General features: G+C 39.4%; 1 protein-coding gene across 1 annotated transcript; it reads left to right on the forward strand.

Moving 5' to 3' along the window:
* Nucleotides 1–1,140: 1,140 nt before the first annotated feature.
* On the forward strand, nucleotides 1,141–19,567 carry PWP2 (PWP2 small subunit processome component). Its single transcript, XM_054381133.1, has 21 exons — nucleotides 1,141–1,158; nucleotides 1,251–1,363; nucleotides 2,193–2,287; nucleotides 3,273–3,372; nucleotides 3,533–3,676; nucleotides 4,130–4,265; nucleotides 4,749–4,969; nucleotides 5,992–6,135; nucleotides 6,911–6,981; nucleotides 7,738–7,874; nucleotides 8,964–9,112; nucleotides 10,042–10,189; nucleotides 11,142–11,292; nucleotides 11,615–11,795; nucleotides 12,726–12,873; nucleotides 13,949–14,057; nucleotides 14,684–14,749; nucleotides 15,079–15,297; nucleotides 17,619–17,769; nucleotides 19,118–19,192; nucleotides 19,376–19,567. Exons 1-21 carry the CDS (start codon nucleotides 1,141–1,143, stop codon nucleotides 19,533–19,535), a joined length of 2,736 nt encoding a protein of 911 aa, XP_054237108.1. The 3' UTR covers nucleotides 19,536–19,567.
* Nucleotides 19,568–21,085: the final 1,518 nt, after the last annotated feature.

Here is a 21,085-nt window from a genome sequence, read left to right on the forward strand (position 1 = left end):
TAGTTTTTATTTTAAAAAAACAATTCTGTCTAAATAGATGTATGAAAGTCAACCTGCCAGCTGAAAAATGTTCTTGTTATGAATCTTCTTTCTGTGAAGGAATGCCCTTTCTCTGTGGAAATCATACCCTTTTATTCTGGATAAAACCCAAAGCATTTAGTGTGAATGATTGCTGGGATTCTTTGACTGGAAAAGGTAACAAGTTAGTGACTTTGACAAACAGCAGGTATAATAATTAATTCCATTTTCATGGTTTGCTATTAAATCATTTTTCACATTGTTCTGTAATATACTGTTAAACACATTGTACTAAGATTGTTTAATGAAATTGTAAGCGTTACAGTTCTAAATATACATGTTTTAAAAAGAAATCAACCTCTCTGCTGCTGTGACATCTCCTATTTTCCTTTAAAGAAGTGATTGTTCCACCTTTTGCGTTATTTATTTAGTTAGCTTTATTTTTTATTTCAGCAAAAGCTACTTTAACGGAAAAAAACCCAAACCAAACAAAAACAACCCTCAACATTTTCTAAACGTAGGTGCGGGGAGGAATTTGCAGTAGCGGTCCATGGTATGCGCTTCGGGTAACCGGCAACTGGGGCTGCCCCTGCTGGCACCAGCGATGCGCACCGGTCAGGCACGGCCCACTGCCGGGGCTCTGCTCTGTGTTCGTGCTCCCGCTTGCCCATGGATCCGATGGCAGCCCGGAATACAAGCCTCACGGCGCCGCCCTCAGGAGAGCCCGGAACGGCGGCAGGAGCGCACGCGGCGCTGGCTTCCGCGGCCAGGTGCCAGGACGGTCTGTGCCAAGGAGCGGAGACCACTGACACCGACTGGGCTTAATCGCGTGTCCCGTCTTACTGGCACCTACTCACTTCCTTTACCTGGCCACGCCGGAGAGGCGGGGCGGGCGGGCCGGCGTGGCCCAGCGCTGCAGCGCTCCCACTCACCCTCCCGCCGCACCAGCAGCGCCTGCTCCCAACCCAACGGGCCCGGCTCGGCCCCGCCCCCGGCGGGAAGCCGCTGTCGCCTCTCCGGGCGCATGCGCAGGGTCGCGCGCGCCGGTCTCTGCCCTGCCGGTGGCCCGTGGCTGCGCCTGCCGGCAGTAGCTCCACGCGCTCCTCGCGTGGGGCCGCCGCCATGAAGTTCGCGTACCGGGTGAGTGGCGGGCGGCAGGCAGCTCCTGTCTTCCTCTCCCAGCTCCTTTAACCCCTCCCTTCCCTTTGTGTTTTCCCCTTCTCCTTCCGCAGTTCTCCGGCCTGCTGGGCACTGTGTACCGTCGCGGGAACCTAAGCTTCACTCGCGATGGCAGCTCCCTCATCAGCCCCGTCGGGAACAGGATCTCCCTCTTCGACCTAAAGAAGTAAGCGAGCTCCAGCGTCTGCCTCTTGCCTCTCCCCTCGGACCCCCTCAGGGCCGCGGCCTAGCCCTCCGCTAGCCCTTGCCCAGGCCTCCAGCCGCCGGGGACGGAAGAGAAAGGGTCTGTTGTTACCAGCGCGATTTTGGGGATGAGGGATAAAGCTCACAGGTGGCTGCGGAGCCCGACCCGAGGGCGGCAGCCAAGTCCGCAGCGTGGGTAGTGCGCGGGGGGAACGATGCTCTGTGCCCTGCCGGCTCCCGCATGAACGGAGGAATGTGCTGCGCGGTGTGGAGGTGCGGCTGCATAGGCTGCGGATCGCAGGAACGGATTACCTGCCCAAAAGGTCCTGACAAGTTGCTGGCTTCCCGTTAAAGGTAGAAGCCTGCCTGGTAGAATAAATAATCGTTGAGATGTTGCACATTGCAGATTTTCTGTACTTAGGTCCATGAGAATAGCATAAAAAGTACATAAATGAGCGCTTTAGCCACAGAAGGGAGGAAATGGTTTGCGTTTGGTTAATTATATGGTTTCTGTGTGCTTCTGCCTTGCACTGCCTCTTGTCTATGGCAAAGTTTAGACTGTCACCTGCCTAAACCCAGTAAGCCGGAGGAGTCAGTGATGCTCATTGTGCCGGTACTCTGGTTAGGAGCCCATCTCTTACATAGTTGATGTTTATGGGATTGTGACAGCTAAAGAAAGTTGTGAGGGTTTTATACCTAAGTTGATTGTGTGGCTTTAACATAGGCATCAAATTGTGTTTCAGTGATACTGAAGATCACTTCTTTCTACAACCTTGTATCCAGTTTACTCTTTTATCTTATTTTTCTTGCAGTAATAAATGTGAGACATTCCCATTGGCTACACGGCTGAATATTGTGTGTGTGGGTCTGTCTCCAGATGGAAGTCTTGCCATTCTCATTGATGAAGGTACTTTCCGTAGAGGGGGCATTTGTTTTATAAAACAATGAAAGAAAAATCTAGCTTTAGGAAGAGAAAGTATGTATTGTTAAGTATTCAACCTTAACACAAATTAGAAGTGTTCTGCTTTAAAAACTGTGTTAACATTTTGGGGGGAAATACCTTAATTTACAGAATTTTAAAATAACTTGTTTACAGAATTTAGATAGTGATTTGTAATTTTGATCGAGGTTTTCTTCTTAACAATATTAAGTGCACTGTCTTGAAAAGTTTCTGAAGAATGTGGCCAAGAAGGCCAGTGGTATCATGGGGTGCATTGAGGAGAGTGCATCCAGCAGATCAAGGGGAGGTTCTCCTTCCCCTCTACTCTGCCCTAGTGAGGTCCCACCTGGAATACTGCATCCAGTTCTGGGCTCCCCGGTTCAAGAGGGACAGGGATCTGCTTGAGATCTCGAGTCCATAGAGGGCTACAAGGATGATTAAGGGACTGGAGCACATGCCTTATGAATAAAGGGTGAGAGGTCTGGGGCTTTTTAGTCTGGAGAAGAGAAGAGTGAGAGGGGATCTAATAAATGTATATAAATATACGAGGACTGGGTGTCAGGAAGGAACGGACAGCCTCTTGGCTCTTGTGCCTGTGATAGGACAAGGGGCAATGGGTGTAAACTACAGCACAGGAAGTTCCACTTAAACACGAGAAAGAATTTATTTGATGTAAGGGTCACAGAGCACTGGAACAGGCTGCCCAGAGAGATTGTGAAGTCTCCTCTGGAGACTTTCAAGACTCCTGCCTGCGCTAAGATTCTGCGGCCCTGCTCTGTCAGGGGTGGGGTTGGACTCGAACTTCTCCAGAGGTCCCTTCCAATCCCTAACATCCTGTGATCCGTGAAGGTACTTCTCCTTCTGCTTTCAGGGAATTAACTAAGCTTGATAGGGTTATATTTTCTTTTGGAACTCAGTTATTGCTACGGGCCTTCTTATTCTGTCTTTACAGAGGGAGCTGCCTTGCTTGTCAGTTTGATTGGGAAGTGTGTGTTACATCAGTTCTATTTTCACAAGCCAGTTCACAGTGTCAGCTTTTCTCCTGATGGCAAGTAGGTAAAACGTGCTTTAGAACAAAATAAGAGAAACCACCCCGTAAACTAGTTGTAATTATGTTTTGAACATTGTTTTGTTGTAATATAGCCTGTACTGAAAAATTGTGCTCTAACAGCTTTATGTGCAATTGTGTTTTTTTTCCCCCTTATGCAACAGGAAGTTTGTGATTACAAAAGACCATGTTGCCCTTATGTACCATGCTCCTGGGAAGAAAAGAGAATTTAATGCATTTGTTCTGGACAAAACTTACTATGGTCCATATGATGAAACAACTTGTATTGACTGGACTGATGATTCCAAGTGAGTCCCTAAACTAAAACGCTGTCTACCTGTTCATGTTAACATTGATATGGATGTTGCAGTCTATTTTCTTTGCTCTGAGGTATTGTACTAGCTTTAAAAATTCTTTCTGGCTCTTCTGTTTCTCATTGTATCTTGAATTTAAAAAAATACCATTAGGCAGACTAGAATGAATAAAATATGCTTGTACTAGGGATCAACACTGGATGCTTGCTTGAAAATACCTAGTTATTCAAAAAAGGAACTTACCTTAGAAATATGAGCATGATTGAGCTCTTTTGAATGTATTTAATCCCATCTACCTTTGCTAGAGCAGCCAACATCAGTTTGCAACTGTTGTGTGCAAAATTACGTATAAAGTGGTGGCTGGTGTCTTCCTGCTCAGAACATTCTTCACCCAATGAAGAATTTAGTAAACCAGTATTCTAATTCAGATTGCCTTTTCTTTTCTAGATGTTTTGCAGTTGGGAGCAAGGACATGTCTACATGGGTGTTTGGTGCAGAACGATGGGCAAACTTGATCTACTATGCACTTGGAGGGCATAAAGATATAATAGTAGCCTGCTTTTTTGAAGAGAACAGTCTGGATGTATGTATAATCACACAACATTCTTGAGTTTTAACATGGAAATAGAATCTCACCTGTATCTCAGAATTTTGAAAATACATAGGTAATATGTCTCTCAACTCTTTTGCTGTGTTTGGGAGCTTACAGTTCCACAAATGTGTAAAGAAGTAAACTTTAGAAGGAGAGTAAGTTACTCAGATTTGCTCCCCCAAAATAATAGAGTTACTACCTTAGTGCAAACTGGTAAGCAAATTGCCATCAGTCTTTTAAAAAATTATCTGAGGACAAGTGAAATAAATCACCAGTTCTCAGGACAAGTGAACTTTCCAGCTCAAAGCACTCGGGCTTCTAGAAAATTAAGTAATATATTACCCTAATGATACAATACAGACTTCTAACTTAAGAGTGCTAACCCTTCTACAAGTCTATCTTCATAGCAAGACAGCAGAGTACAAAAACATGGATATGGCACAATAATCATACTTTCCTGTGTTTGCATTCTAGCTGTACACAATTAGCCAGGATGCAGCTCTCTGTGTGTGGCAGTGTAATACAGAGCTCGATGGGTTGAAGCCCATGCCCCGTAAAGATGCGGCTACAGAAGATAGTGCAGCAAGAAATGAAGAAGAGTTTCTTGAAGAGTCAAAAGGTGAAGAAATTCGTGGAAAAGCCAATCCAAATGAACAAGAGGCTAGAAATAAGGTTAAATACTCACGTGTTGCAAAGTAAGTAATTTTCAGTTTTCCAAAGATAGTTGTTAGGAGGATTTAGTATGTTGGGGTGTTTATACTCTTTGTCAGTCATTCAGAGCAGTATAAACTTGCCTGGGATTTAGTAATTTGCTACAGATCTCTGTTGATGGAATATCTGTTTGTCTTACCTTGACTCTATGAAGGACAATACCTTCAGAATGGCAACTCAGTGTCATTTTAATAATGTAAGAAGTACTGGCTTCAGATGGACGTGTTGTTGTTTGAGGCTCAACAAGTGTAATGAGAGACATGGCAAGAGGTGGCTTACAAAGAATAATCCAGTTTTAAGATAATCATATCCTTTAGCTTTGCCCACACATTCATAGGCAATCTCCCGTCAGTGCGGTGATGGGATCCGTGTAGGGGCCAGTTGTAACTCCTAACATCAAGCTTCTGCTCTCAAGTCTCTCTAAAGGAAGTGTCAAGAAAGTATCCTATCCCAACCCAGGCTGCAATTAGCCTTAGTGAGCATCACTTCCCAGGCTGAAGGAATTTAGAGTATCGAACTGTTGGATAGTGTTACCAGTCAGGTGTTCTTTTATTTGATTATCATGTGGTGCTTACTTGTTTAATTCCACTAAGAGATACAGCTACAAAGAAACAGAAAACCCTCACTAGACACATAATATATAGGACTGTTGCTTTCATTCCTTACTCTGTAAGAGAACTCACATGTAGAAGAATAATCATCCATATTGACATTAGAGGATAAAAAAGAAGTGCACAGTGCAGTTTCTCTGAGATTATCTTTTCATTGCATGTGGACAGGTGTCATTTCCATAGTCACATTACTGTAGCAGCTGTAAACATTGAAAAGAAAAGAATTAGCTTTCATGAGCTATGTAAAGTACGTATACTTGGTAATTTCTGAAATTGCTGCTGTCTAGTTTTATTACAGGATACCTTGAACAAAATACTTGGCCTAGATTAAAAATACAACTGTAACAGCAAATCTTCACATTCAATTTGTTTCTTTCTTACCTCTTTGATGTCAGGTATTTTTTCAACAAAGAGGGAGATTTTAATAACCTGACATCTGCAGCCTATCACAAGAAAACACACCTTTTAGTCACTGGTTTTGCCTCTGGAATTTTTCACCTCCATGAGCTTCCAGATTTCAATCTGATCCACTCCTTGAGGTGAGGTATAGGGTGGTTGTTGGTTGGTTTGGTTTTGTGTGGGGAGTATGTTGCTTTGGAGGAGGTTCTCATTTGTTTGACTGAGACCACACCATGTTTAGTAGCAAAGGATGAATAATCAGAGCACAAAAATCTTAAAGCATGAGTATCTGTTTAGCACTGTAATTTCCTGCAAGGGACAACCATAGTTAGACTTACAGAATGGAGCTGTACAGAATTTATTACCTATCTTACTACGAAAAAGTGAGAATCTGATTGAGGAACTCCCGAGCAGTAAGTTGTTTCTTCAATACTTTGGACTTCACTTTGTTAGTTTGTTTGGGTTTTTTTTTTTTTCTTTGTTTGTTTTTTCAGAAAATAAAGTATTTGAAAAAAGTTCTAAATACATAGAATTATCTGTAAGTTGTCTCTAAGCTGAAAAACAAGACAGCCATTCTTTTCCATCACGGTATGATGCTAACTAAAGAATGTGTAATTTCACTGTACAATTTTTTGTTCCCTGAGTGTAGGGAATTTGAGTCTATGCTGACAAGTACCTCTTTCTTTGGGATATGGATACTTGATCTTCATTCCAAATAAGGCAGTATTGTCTCTTTGATGGTTTTCAAGTATAATAAAGTGAAGAATTTGTATGTGGCTGTTACTGTGATACAGAAGTTATCACTAACGTAATCAAGGAGCTTGATCGAGCAGAGGTAGTTTACCCTAGATTTGAAATTTTACCACACAAGATAGGAAGATTCAAGGTTTTTTTATTGGATTAAATTTTTTTCAGTATTTCAGACCAAAGGATAGCTTCTATTTCTATCAACTGTACTGGTGACTGGATTGCCTTTGGATGTTCAGGTTGGTAAATTTCTTTGGTCCATATTCCTGGAAAAATGAGGAATGTTGTGGGCATGCAAGACCAAATTCCTCTTGCCTGTCTTGAATATAAGTAAATGTTGAATCTATGTTAACATTTCTGTAAATGTTAACGTTTTGTTAATAATTTCTAGCCTCATGTCTGTAGTATATAGATACAGTAAAACAAGTATCCCTCATCAGTTTCTCTTCACATAATTCTTGTGATTCAGGAAAAAATTAAGTTCACAAGGGAAAATATGCATGCTTCATATATGAAAACTGGCAGAGTTAGAGGAGAAAGCCCATATCCCTTGAAGTTTATCATATCTTTCGTTCTGGGCTCAGACTCTCTTTGCTGCTTGTTGCATGTGCCGTTTTACAAGGCTTCTGGATGTTCTGGCATTCCCACTCAGTCCATAATGGTTTTAATGGTAACTAAGATTCTATCTCAATATGTAGCCCTCCTTTTCTTTCCAGCTCATTTATCAGCTGGTTGATGACAATTGGTCTTGTAGTATTGAGAACATTACTCCTAGTAACAGCTCCTGATTGTTGAAGAAAGTTGCTTTGACCTTACAAAAGGGAAGGGACTTTCATTAGGATTGATAGATACATAACGCAACCTGTCTGCATGATTTTGTTTGTTTGTTTGTACTTTTTATTTTCAACAGTGCTTGCAGTTGTGTGTTTTGTGGCTTGCATTTGCAGGGTCATTGTATTCATAATTCTGGTTAATCTTTCTCCATGCATTTACAGGTTTGGGTCAGCTCCTGGTGTGGGAGTGGCAAAGCGAATCCTATGTGCTGAAGCAGCAGGGACATTTCAACAGCATGGTTTCATTAGCATATTCTCCAGATGGACAATACATAGCAACTGGAGGGGAGGATGGGAAAGTAAGTGAGGCAGCATTACTGAATTCTTACTCCTGAAATTAAGACTTAAGTCTTAATAACATAGTAAGCAGCTTGAGTTTCCATTTTACGTGGAAAACTGTTACTATAACTGATGCATATTTTTCTCAATATAAAGTCACAACTTTTCCACTTTTCTGAAATGTTTTTGATTTTTCTATTATTGGTATCCTCTACAAATTGCATCATGCTTTTAAAATGTTTTATAAACAATTGTTTAATTATTATAGATACAGTCCCTATAAACACAAAAATAAATCATTCATCAAAAGTTAATTTGTGTATGCTTGCGATGGTTCCATGGTATTTTGGCGCAAACAAGCTTCAGTCACCCAAATTCATGCCCTTTTAGTAATTAGCTTTGATGTGAAGTTAAATAAAAATTATTTATAGAAGTACAATTCCTAAAAAGATTTTTCTTTTTATTTAAAAGAAGAAATAGCTTTGTGGATGATTTGTGTTGAAATAATAGGCTATGTGTACATGTACCTTACCTTTTTTTTTTAAAGATGTTTTGTAGAGTAACTCCACAATCTGGTCTGTAAATGGGACACAGATAGTATCTTACTTCCCATCAGAACTTCTGAATAAATATCTGCCACTTTATGGTTTCTGCCATTTGATTTTAAAATTGGCCCAACCACAGAAGCCTCAAACTGCAAATAGCTGAATGTACAACATTATTGTTTAAAGAAAAAATAAAAATACCATCTCAATTGCAACTTCTGGAATGTCTTCACAGTTGGTTTAGTTTGACACCTGCCTTATTCCTGGACAGTCCAAAGCTTAGGAGCCAAGATGCTTTCCAAGTGCTGTATCTTTCCTTGAACACCAACTTTGTTTCAGTTTGTTTTGTGTCTGTCCCCATTTAGATGTTCATGTTACATATGCTTTTAAGGGCTTAATGATAAGCTGTGTCTTGTTTGCCCTGCTTGCACAGAATTCCTTACTGGTAGCACTGAAAGTCCTTCATGCTATTGCAGAGTTCTGGGACTAACTTTCCTGCTACCTTGTTTTTTCTCTGAATCCAAGATGTTGATTCTAAGAAAGCTTTTCTTGTCTCCATTGCAGGTTAAAGTGTGGAACACTTCAAGCAGCTTTTGTTTTGTCACTTTTACAGAACATACCAGTGGTGTAACTGCTGTAACTTTTACTTCCAATGGTTATGTCATTTTGAGTGCTTCCCTAGATGGAACTGTGCGTGCCTTTGATCTACACAGGTAAGCAGCTCTCTGTAAAGCTTTCATTTCTAATTGAGTCTTCATCTTTCATTCCCCTAAAATACAGCAAACCAATGATAGCTCATTTCAAGTTGAAGCTGCACAAGTGCAAGTACTGCTCAGTGATTCTGCCTTTGATTCAGGTTTAGATAGTAATTAGAAATCCTGACAAAAAGCAGGATCACCTAGGGCAGTCTGCACAGGAATGCATCCAGGTGGGTTTTGAAAGTCTGCAGAGGAGGAGGCTCCACAACCTCTCTGGGCAGCCTGTTCCAGCGCTCCATCACCCTCACTGTAAAGAAGTTTCTCCTCATGTTGAGGTGAAATCTTCTGTGTTCAAGTTTGTATCCGTCTTATTACTGTGCAACACTGAAATAAGAGATTGGCCCCCTCCACTTGACACCTACCCTTCAGATATTTATAGGCATTGATGAGATCCCCTCTCAGTCTTAATTGTCCCAAGACTAAACAGCTTCAGGGCTCTCAGTCTCTCTCCATAGGGAAGATGCTCAAGTCCCCTAAAAGTCTGGGAGAACTTTCTCAGAGAAGCTGTAAACCCAGTAGGATTATTTTCTGGCTTTACTACTTGAACTAGGAGAAGGCACCTGTCTAATAACACGTTGCCACAGTTTATAATACAACTTGTGTACAGAAATGGATGTGTTTTCTGAAGAATGGATATATGCTATGTGATAGAGGAAAGCTCTTCTGTTTCTGTGTTTTTGACTGCTATTCCTGCAGGTGTTAATACTTTTTTTTGAAGGTTGGAATCAAGCTGAGCATTGTGTCTAATTTGATACAAAGCATATATTTTCTGTAGATAGCTTAAAAGACTTCAAGTAAAATATTTTTTTAAAAAATGTGTTCATAAAACATATGTTTAAATCTGTCTAAAATGTTCTTATAATTTATGTTCATGTTTACAACAGATACCGCAATTTCCGTACCTTTACATCTCCTCGACCAAGTCAGTTCTCGTGTTTAGCTGTGGACTCCAGTGGTGAAATTGTGTCAGCTGGTTCCCAGGATTCCTTTGAAATATTCATCTGGTCAATGCAGAGTGGGAGGCTGCTAGATGTAAGGATATAGAATTTAACACATAATCCCAAAGTTACTTAGTATCTATGTAAGTGGGAGGATTTTAATATAAAATGAGGTGTTTTGTTATAGTCAAGAAGTGGAGCTACATTGTTCCTCTCAGCAATTGTTGGTTTCTTGTTGGAGGCTCTTCTGGATTTGTGTGGGAAATAATTAGAGTTCTGAGTAATGAACTTTTTCTGACTGATGAAGTAACGCCAGTATTGCTGAGCTAACAGATGGGCATGAGAGTTGTTCCACTAATAATTGTTCAGAGATGTTCTTTTCTACGTGTTCTGTGCAGGTAGAGAAGAAATTGTAGATGTTGTCCTAAGATTGACACAGATTTTGTGGACAGTTTTGCTAGAGCAGAGCAGGGGCATGATTTCTTGTGTAAGTTTTTATTGTGTGGGAAGAGAAGACTAGTAAGTTAAATCTCCGCTGTCTTGCTGCTAATTCTAGTAATATTCTCTTCAGCGTTATTCATGAGCAAATCAAACTCATTTTCTGTTTTCAGTTCTTAAGTGTTACTGTCCATCTTGTACAAGTAGAGTAACTCGTTGAGTCATAGCTTTTATTAGTGTTCTTTCTTAAAAATTTTCAACTGCAGGACATACTGAATTCTCAAACTGATGACTTGCTTTTTCACAGATTGTTCTGTTAGAAGGGGGACTAAAAAGCACCCTCTATTCCTAACCCTTAGTCTCTAAAGAGACAGTGTGCATGCATAGGAGTGGTTATAGATGCCTCTTCAGTGGCAGCACTTCAGTGAATTTTTTTTTAAATTCTCAGAATGAAGAGCTGAGAATCACTGGTATGTGTTATGCAACATGTCAAGCACATGTGGACGAGTTAGGCATGGTTTCATTGCTATATTTAGTGTTTTCTGAATGCAGACTACATGAATGTCAGTTTCTTTCATCTAATTCCATGTTACCTTTTCTTTTATTAGGTTTTATCAGGTCACGAGGGCCCCATCAGCAGTTTGTCCTTTAACCCAATGAAATGTGTTCTAGCTAGTGCCTCTTGGGATAAAACTGTCAAGTTATGGGATATGTTGGACAGCTGGAGAACCAAGGAGACACTGATACTGAACTCAGATGGTAAACTTTATTTCATCTTAAATAAATATCAAAGTATTATCAGAAGTATTTCAAGAACGTATAACAGAACATGTCCAATGCAGACAAGACTTATTCTTGGTAATGAAATCCAAAAGTTGAGGTAGTTCTCTGTAGTGCTTTGTTAACAGTGCAAGAACTGTTTTTTAATTAACATTAATTCTAGCTTTATAATAAACTATGTTGTCATATTTGTTATTCTTAAGCTTTTTCTGGTAGTTGAGATCCTAGAAAAAAAAGTACAGACTATATTCTTAGAAAAAGATCTGATTGCATTTTTAACTGTGAATTGAATTCTTTGCAGTTCTTGTTGTTGCTTTCCGCCCTGATGGCCAGGAGCTTGCAGTTGCAGCTTTGAATGGAGAGATAACATTTTGGGATCACGAAAATGCAGTGCAGATTGGCTCAATTCAAGGAAGGCATGATCTTCAGATGGGAAGGAAGGAGCTTGATAAAATAACTGCCAAACAAGCAGCTAAGGGAAAGTAAGTAAATGAGCTTGCAGTAAAAGTAGTGCACCACCTGCCTTTTGCTTTTGAATTACTTTTCTGTTCAGCTTTTCTGTGAAGATTTCAGAGTGCATCTGCTGTTCAAATATTTTGATTCTGATGTTTGATTTTAAAAGGATGCCTGATTTGACATCTGGATGGATCCTTTTTTGTCTTTTGCTAGGTTCACCCACTGGTCAGCATCATTCTGGGCATCTGGTCTTTTTCATCAGTATTAAATTTTGTTTATCAGCATAATATTAGGCTTTTCATGACAAGTTGTCAGTTGAATAAATGTGGAATAAATGTGATAAATGTGATAGGGTTTTAAGTGGATATCTTGTTACGTGGGTACTAGAAACATTTTTTAAAAAATGCAAATAGGCTGTGGGTTTTATTAACAGATTACTACACATGCGAAGTAATGTTTAAAGGCAAGTTGAAATTGTGTGCTGTCAAAAAGGGTGATATAGAAATCATGCTTCATCATCCTCTTTTCCCCTTGAGCCCCTCTTTTTTCCACATTGTTCCCACTCAAAACAAAATGGAAAAGAGGAACAATAACTTAAAAATAATGGGGTGTTTTTTTGGTGATGACCTCTCAAACATGCCAGGACATTAGTTTAGTTCTGACTATCTTTAGTGTTGGGTATAGTTGAGAGCTTGGTCATTGAGCTGTGACTCAGAATCAGAAGTATGGAAGTACTTCAAAAGCTGCTGAAGTTCTAAGTTGTAATTCATAGTGAAGCAGCAAGTACTTGTTTGTGCTAAACAATTTTGTGTGTTAAATACACGTATGTGAATGAAGATGTACACTGTACACTTTTTCCATGGAATGATTATTCTTCTGTGTCTTCACATTGCACTCATGTCTTGTAGCTCAGCTGTGGCAATGAAAATAACTATTTTCTCTTTTTCCTTTGCTAGATCTTTTACTACTCTGTGCTACTCAGCAGATGGTCAGTCTATTCTGGCAGGTGGCTTGTCAAAATTTGTCTGTATATATAATGTCAAGGAACAGATTCTTATAAAAAAATTTGAAATCTCATGCAACTTTTCTTTAGACGCAATGGAGGTATGTGACCACAGGAGTCTAGTATTTTTCATTCATGAATGTTTTTTTCAACACAGGTTCTTTTTCTTGGTTTTGTGAAGGAGAGTGGTAAGGAAATAATCTTTAAGAGAACAAAAGTAATTCCCTGACACTCATCTTACTAAAATCTTGCAAAATAACAGTGTGTTAGTATTGAATGAGCAGAGCTCTTAAGCATAGTTAAGCCAGCTGGCATCTGAGTTAAAATTGAAGAGAAAATTTAAATTATCACTATTTTAAAATATTTTTTTATGTGTATATATATATATAAAGATACATATAAATTATCACTATTTTATACTTTCCCTGTATGTCAGCTGCTCATGTTAACAAAGAGGTGAGAAATTTTAGCATCACCGACCTTTACAAGTTTGGTTTCTGCATATTGCCAAATGCAAAACATCAGAAGGAGAAAATTCCAGTAACCCTTTGTAACATACCCTTACCTAGAAGAATGGTGATTGGTCCAGTGTTCATTTCAGGTAGTATTTAGCTGTGGTTCCAAGTGTATTTCATTAATGGTGGTTTGTGAAGCAGCTTTCATTTCTCTGCTGCCTTCTATTGTGCTTGCATAGCTCAACACGTGGCTTATAAGGGAACCAGAAGTGAGCCATCAGAAAAGATCCCTGGAGGGGACTTAAAAAGAGGGGCAGAGAGGTCCCTAAAACATCATTTACATTAGCTATCTGGCTACACAGCCCTCATGTTAGCAGAGTGAAGTTACAGAACCTGAAGGGGAGGAAAATGAGGGCAGCATCTGATGGAATGGTGCTCTTAAGTAGGATAACATTCTAATGATACGAAGCCACAGTCTAAACTGACCTGTGCCATTCTGAGGCCCTAAGACTGAAATAGGCTCTTTCTCATCTGTGGTTGGACACTATTGCCTGCTGTTGTGAAATTGTCAGTTTTCTCAGTGCTTGTGGGGAAGCTTTTGGCAGAAAGGGCAGGGATGGGATTTCTGGGTAACTCTTGAATGTTGTGCATAGTTTTCAGTTAATACAGATGGTTGAGAGGAGATTCAGTGTAAGTGAATGCAACTGATTTGTTTTTCCAGGAGTACTTAGATCGGAGAAAAATGACTGAATTTGGCAGCATGGCTCTGATTGATGAAGGGGGTGGAGGTGAAGATGGTGTTGCCATTCCTCTTCCTGGAGTAAAAAGAGGTACAGCTTTTGGCTTTGCTATATTATTGCTAGCTTTATGTGGATCAAAACCTTTAATGTAGAGCTGATACCAGAGAAAAGAAGGGTTTGAATTGTTAAGCTTAGTTTTAAAGTTAGGATTATCTGAATGTTCTGTAACTGCAGGGATTTGTTGCACAAGCTGTGGAACAGGTTGCCCAGGGAGCTGGTAGCAGCCTCATCCCTGGAGGTTTTTACGGCCAGGTTGGATGTGGCTCTGAGCAACCTGATCTAGTGTGAGGTGTCCCTGCCCACGGCAGGGGGTTGGAACTGGATGATCCTTGAGGTCCCTTCCAACCCTAACAATTCTATGATTCTAAGTGTCCAGTTAATGTATGGGTGGGTCCTTTTGCATAATGGAAGCAACAAGAAACAGGAAATACTGTGGTCTCCTACTTAGGAAACCCAGAAGTCCTGATTTAATTTCAAAGAGCAAAATTCAGTTGCACCACTTCAGCTCTTGAGTGCGGAGTGTCCCTTACTTACCTGGACTTTAACTCTCTCAGGTTTTGGCATATTACACATTATTTTTTCATCATAATAGTAACAGCATATTGACTGTGAGCTCTTGGTTAATGTGTTACATCACTTCTGAACTTCTGTTTAAGGTGACATGAGTTATCGACACTTCAAACCAGAAATAAGAGTGACTTGCCTGCGATTCTCTCCTACAGGTAAGCATTGACAATTAGTGTAGGATTTTTTATTCCATGGAAAACAAGCAAAAGAGTAGGGCATTGCCTTTGGAGATGGTCTCTCCAGATGTTACACAGTGCTGCTAGATTTGTAGTCTAGTTTCTCCTATCATTAGGAGACTTAAGCGTACATCACTCTCAGCTGTTATTTATTACAAACACTGTCATTGCTGATGGCTCTTTCAGTGATGCACAGCTTTCAGTCTTACCTGCTTGTAAAACATGAAATCTCTTTATCATTATTCTTCTGTTTCCATTCCAGGAAACACTTCCAGCTTTGGTCTTACGTACTCTTACTTCTTTTCTAGGTCGAAGCTGGGCAGCCACCACCACAGAGGGTCTTCTTATCTACTCACTGGATTCTGGGCTAATTTTTGATCCTTTTGATCTGGATATTGATATTACACCCAACAATATACGCAAAAAACTACATCAGAAGGAATATACTGTAGCTATCATCATGGCCTTCAAGCTGAATGAAAAGAAACTGATTCAGGAAGCCATAGAGGCTGTGCCTAGCAGTGAAGGTGGGTGGATCTTCTGTGAAGTTTGGCTGAGCTAGCTCTAAGTAGGTGTGGAAGCCAAATGAGGTGTAAAGGAGAGAGTTCAACTCCTGGAGATATTTGTGGGGTGGAGTATAACAACAGTATTTAAGAACACTTTACTGTAGCTGAAGACTAAAGAGGAAGGGATGGTCTTTTGTTAAAAAAGTAAATTTTGGTGTTTACTTGTATTTAATTTTACCAGTCTACTGCATGCTCATCTAGTGACTTTTGAGCATAGAATTTGATCAGGTCTGGATACCTAGCTGATGCTCTTGGATGTCATTTCTCAGAAGCTGCTGGTATTAGAGGGGCTCAGCACCCTTTAAAGTGTTTTGAGATGAGTTAGCAGTGTTCCTGCATGATAAAGGCAGTTAACTGGATACTGGATTGTACTATGAAGGATGACCAGTAAGCACTCTGCAAGTGTCAGCCCTTAGAAGTCGTGATGATTTTTATTCCTTTATAGTGTTTGTTAAATTCATCCTTCTAAACAAATGTAAATATGGTCCCTTCCAAGGGCTTTGTTCACACAAGCCAAACAGATCATGCTGTTGCCATTGTGACATCAGAAAAAAAAAGAAACGGATAAGATGTCACAGCTTTGGAGAACATTTACTGAAGTCATTCTTTAGCACTCTTTTCATTATTTTGGTAATTGGTGTGCACATTCATTACCTATGTATGGTAGACGTGACCTTAAAAATAAACTTTCAGTATTCTATTTAACTTCATAACTCTATTAACAGCTCTGCCATAGTAACTTTATATTTTCTTTTTTTTAGCTTTACCCCACTGTTGTTATACCTTTTATTTAGTCAAAACATGCTCTAGTCTGAAGTCAGATGTGTCACAAGCCAACTGCTTTGTAAGATTTTCTTACTTTACTACTGAGATTGCAAGCCAGATAATTTTGCATATCAGGGCAAATAATCTTTTGCATACCTGTGTTGGCATAATGGTGTTTGCCTCTGTCTGGCAAAACTTAATTCTCTCTTACTGAAGTTAACCAAGACTCCAAGTACACAGGCATGGCTGTGCAAATAGCACCAAAACCTCAGGAGCAGGGGATGAGGCATGGAAATTTCAGGTGCTGTAGTCCAGGGTGTCAGTGTGAGCTGAAATTCCCCCCCCACCGACAATAACCAGGCTAGCCCAGTCTGGAAGCAAATGAAAAGCTGTATTTACAAGCAGAGTCTACAATCTACGATGAAATGGAATGAATATATACAAATATACAAAAGTCACAACATTTACAAATATATACAATCAACAGAAAAGCACAACTGATCTCCCTTTGCTTCCCTCCAAAGGGGCCTCTCTCCCAGGAGCTTCCCCCCCAGACTCTCCCTGGACAGAAAAGCAGAGTTAGTTAAGCAGAAAGTTGTTAACTTAGCTGCCAAGGTCAGTGTGTTATCTTCAGCCAGAAGAGAAGAAGAAAACAGCAGCCAGACAGCCCAGCAACTGCCCAGAATGCAGAATGCCCACTTTGTTTTGGGTAATAGTTCTTAAACATTTCTATCTATCCAATGGAAGTGTTTAGAACAATCAGTATTTTGATTTCTTACACCCAATAGTGACTTATTTACATTCTTTCACTTTCTCTGTTCTGAACTTTGCAAGGAAAAATTAAAAAGACAGTTGCAAACCATCACATTCAGTTAACAGCATAATGTGTGCTTGTGTCTTTAAAAGAAGAAAACTTCACAGGCCAGTTGGGATGACTGCAGAGAATAGAATTTGGATTATTTTTGAGAGAGAATATAATGAGGTCATGATACTTACATGTGAGATTATTTTGAATGCATACAAGCCATGCTGCTTTGTGTTGCACAATTGCTAACAGCACTTGGACACCTCTGTGAGCAGATGGCTTTGCTGTCTTTTCGAGTATTCTTTATTGTCTCTGATCATTGCACATAACTGGTTACACCAAATACAGAAACTGATATGAAGTCAGAAATAACAAGACTTTAACAGAGTCTTGTTACACCAAAAGAGGAGGAAAGGGTGGAAGTAAGAGTTCTGAAGAAGAAAGTATTGTGTTAGGAGGAACAACTTGGGGAACGAGGAAATTAAGTTCTTGCTTTTAAATACAGTAGTAACTGGAAGGCTCAAGGAGCAAAGGCATTCCTCCTGAGACTGAAATGTGTCCTGAAGTGTATCTTGAAATGGCAACTCTTTGATGTTTAATTGTAAGACAGTGCTTTCTTCATCTTCCCCCTTATGCTTTCCTGTGGTCTTTTCAATATTACTCTAAATAGTAATTCAACTCTGATGTCTGGGCTTTTTTCCTTTTTGTGCAGTTCATGTTATCTGCTCATCACTCCCAGACCTGTATGTGGAGAAAGTGTTGGAGTTTCTGGCCTCTGCATTTGAGACAACTTGCCATTTAGAGTTCTATCTTATTTGGGCACATAAATTGCTCGTGATGCATGGACAGAAACTGAAAACAAGGTGAGATCTTTGGACATTAGGAGAAAGTTCTTTACAATGAGGGTCATAAAACACTGGAACACATTGCTCAGAGAGGTGGTGGAGGCCCCATCCCTGGAGACAAATACAGTCAAACTTGACAGACTCTGAGCAACCTGCTCACTGCACGAGGAGTGGACAAGATGACCTTCGAGGGTCCCTTCCAACCCAAGGCATTCTATGCTTCTGTGATCTTTTGAAATTCAAAACACTGACAAGCATTTTAAAATTTATTTACCTGTCAGTTTTGAGGTTTTTACTTAACATTTACTGATATTCTAGATAATGTGTACACAATTAAAACTACTTAATTTGAGGTTTTTACTTAACATTTACTGGTATTCTAGATAATGGGTACACAGTTAAAACTATTTAATTTTTACAGCTTCTTTAATAATGGTCCAAGTTATGGTTTGGGTTTGATGATCATAAAGGTCTATTCCTAGCTAAATGATTCCATAATTCTAACAAGTGTGTATGATAGAATTGGAATGCATAATAGGATCTGCAAGGATAAATTTTATAAACTTTTCAAATATTACAGGTAAAGCTTTGCATAGTTTGCTTAGCCTACAAATGCATAGCAATTTCAAGGGTGATAGTAAGATTTTGGTAATTGTGTTTTTAAACAGTTACACATTGATATTACTGAAAGATGATGTACAGGTGCTTACTGCTTTTCTATCAGCTTAGCTTGTGATTATAGTATGCACTCTTCACTTGTTAGTGATCTGCTTTCCTACATAGTTCTTTAAAAGTGCATGGGCCTAGTCTGTGAATTAAATTCAGCCCACCTGTAGTATAGAGTTTATAGACTTTTGGGAAGAAAAATATGCAGTTACATAAATTTAAAACAGGCTAAGTGAGAGCTAATCTGAGAAAGCAGTCCTGCAGGTTGGAAAACAAATGCATTGTGTAGCTGTTTCTTGCTTCAGCATGGGTATTACTGGTTTAGTTACTGAAATGACTGGAATAAATCTTTTCCTTTTATTGCTGTTAAAGTAGAAGAGAATGACTTAAAACAAACCCTTCCTTTTTGAGAAAGTATTGTGGTACCTGGAAGGAACTGTCTGCACTATAGCAATCAGAATTAGGTTTTCAAGCTGCAGTATGATATTAGAAACAAATTGTTTCTGGCAATGTATTACTTGCGTTGAGTATAATCACTCAATTACTTGTGTTGAGAGTCAAACACAAAGAGCTTTTTGTTCATTCTTTAGTATTATCTTTAAAAGTTGAGAAGTTAAAATGTATGCTTGATAAAATGTTGAGAGCATGGAAAAGATCTGTATTTCCCTATGTAAATACATACTGCATGTCTCCATTCAAGGTCAGTGAAGCTGCTCCCTGTGATCCAGTTCCTTCAGAAAAGCATCCAGCGTCACTTTGAGGATGTTTCAAAACTGTATGTATCACTACATTGAAAAGTCTAAATCAAACCCTGCACAAAAGAGTGGAGTAGTTTGAGGGAAGATAGTGTGGTTTTAGAAGTTTTGAGTCAGTTTTGGTTTAGAGGGTTTTTTTTTTTTTTCATTTGAGGGTTTGAAATGGAATCTTGTCTCTAACGTGGTTGTTTTTATTTCTACAGCTGTGAGTGGAATATCTACAATATTAAATATGCACTGGCAGTTTCACAACAGCGGGGCATGAAACGCCTGGCAGATGGAACATCAGGAGATGAAGCTGACTTGGATTCTGACAGTGATTATCTTATGCAGGAGATTAATAAAGACGAGCTTAGTTCCTAGTTACTCCTCGTGAGAGGGAGAAAACCTAAGATAGGAATTTTATGCAGTGGTATTCATTAAGAATGAATGGCCCTCATAGTGGCATAATTAAGCTCTTCTTTACAGTGTAGATGGAGTTACATATGAGTTAGTGGGGAAAATATGGGACAGACAAAGTGCCATCCACAGCACAGTTGGTGTACCCTTTAACTATACCAACTTGACAATGTTGATTTCTTGATTAATTGGTTTCTTGTTCTTGATACCAAGGGGACAAAACATGCTTACATCAGTAAAGTTATGGAGGTATGATTTGAAGAAGTGCTTTCTTTACTGAAAATTGTACATAGATTAAGCATTGCAAGGTTCACAATGCACTCTTGTCATACTTTGGACTCTTTGTTCTATCCTTTTTTAAAATATTTTTTTATGGGAGGTCTGCACATTGCTCTCAACTTGTTTTAAAGGTTGTTTTACTTGGTGTTAATACATATATGTTATGGGAAGGCTGTTTTCTTAGTTCTGTAAGTTCTAAACCTGAGGAAGTTTCAGTAATGAGGATAAGCAGTAAGATAACAATGAATATAGGAAAAAATTTACTGGATTCTGCAATTTTTGCAGAAGTTCAATAATCTTGAGATACTGTGGTAAAAATTTATTTGGAAATTGCCAACTCAGTGTAACTTAAATTGTAAGAGAACACGTTACTTATGTTTCTTTTCCTGATGAAAGCCCTTTTTGTCTTGTTTTTGTAAAATGTTTGTTAACGTACTAAAATCTGTGAATTGGGGTGAGAACTGGTTAATAATGTCAGTGAGGTCCTGAATATATCTGTGCTTGGAATACTTTGAAGCCACGTGTTGAAAGAAGTTTTTTAATGAAGATACTGTAAATAAGAGTCAGAATTATTTTTGTTATTACTACTTTTTAGTGTATTTTGTTCTTCTGTATTTGTTTTCTGGTCACTTTCCACTCTTGGAATAGAGAAGGGGTGTCAATATTAAGAACTGCTGAAGAAAAAACTAAATCCAAAATATACAACAGGCATGTGCAGTCAATTTGTAGAATTTCACATATATATGAAATAAAGAAGTACTTGTACTTAAACATAGCAAAGCCATTGTTTTCTTATGGTAAAACTTCCATTAAGAGTTATCTTTGACCTCCCCCACTGCCCACTGGTTGGCTCAGGATACCAGGTTGTGACAAGTTGTGAAGGTGTAGGTGGGCTGGAGTGATGTTTGCAGAAGATGCTCAGTGGTATTATGATAGAATTGGTAATTGCCTATCATTCTTCATCCCTCTGTTTCTGTCTCCTGTGCTGGTAGAAAGTAGGTTTTCTACACCAGGTAGAAGGGAGGAATAGGTCAGTAGAGAAATGGTAGCACAGGAAGACTACAAAAATCAATCTTGAGATCCTTGCAAAACTGAAGTGCTTAAGTTAACATGAAAAACATCATCGTGTTACCTAACCTGTAACAGTTTTTATTCTGGGACTGCTGCAGCAGTAGCTTTGCGCTCTGTAAAATAGGAGTTGTGTTGTTTTATGAAGTCAGTTAGCTTGATTCCTA

This window comes from Indicator indicator, chromosome 1 (genome assembly GCF_027791375.1).
Source record: "Indicator indicator isolate 239-I01 chromosome 1, UM_Iind_1.1, whole genome shotgun sequence".
NCBI lineage: Eukaryota > Metazoa > Chordata > Aves > Piciformes > Indicatoridae > Indicator > Indicator indicator.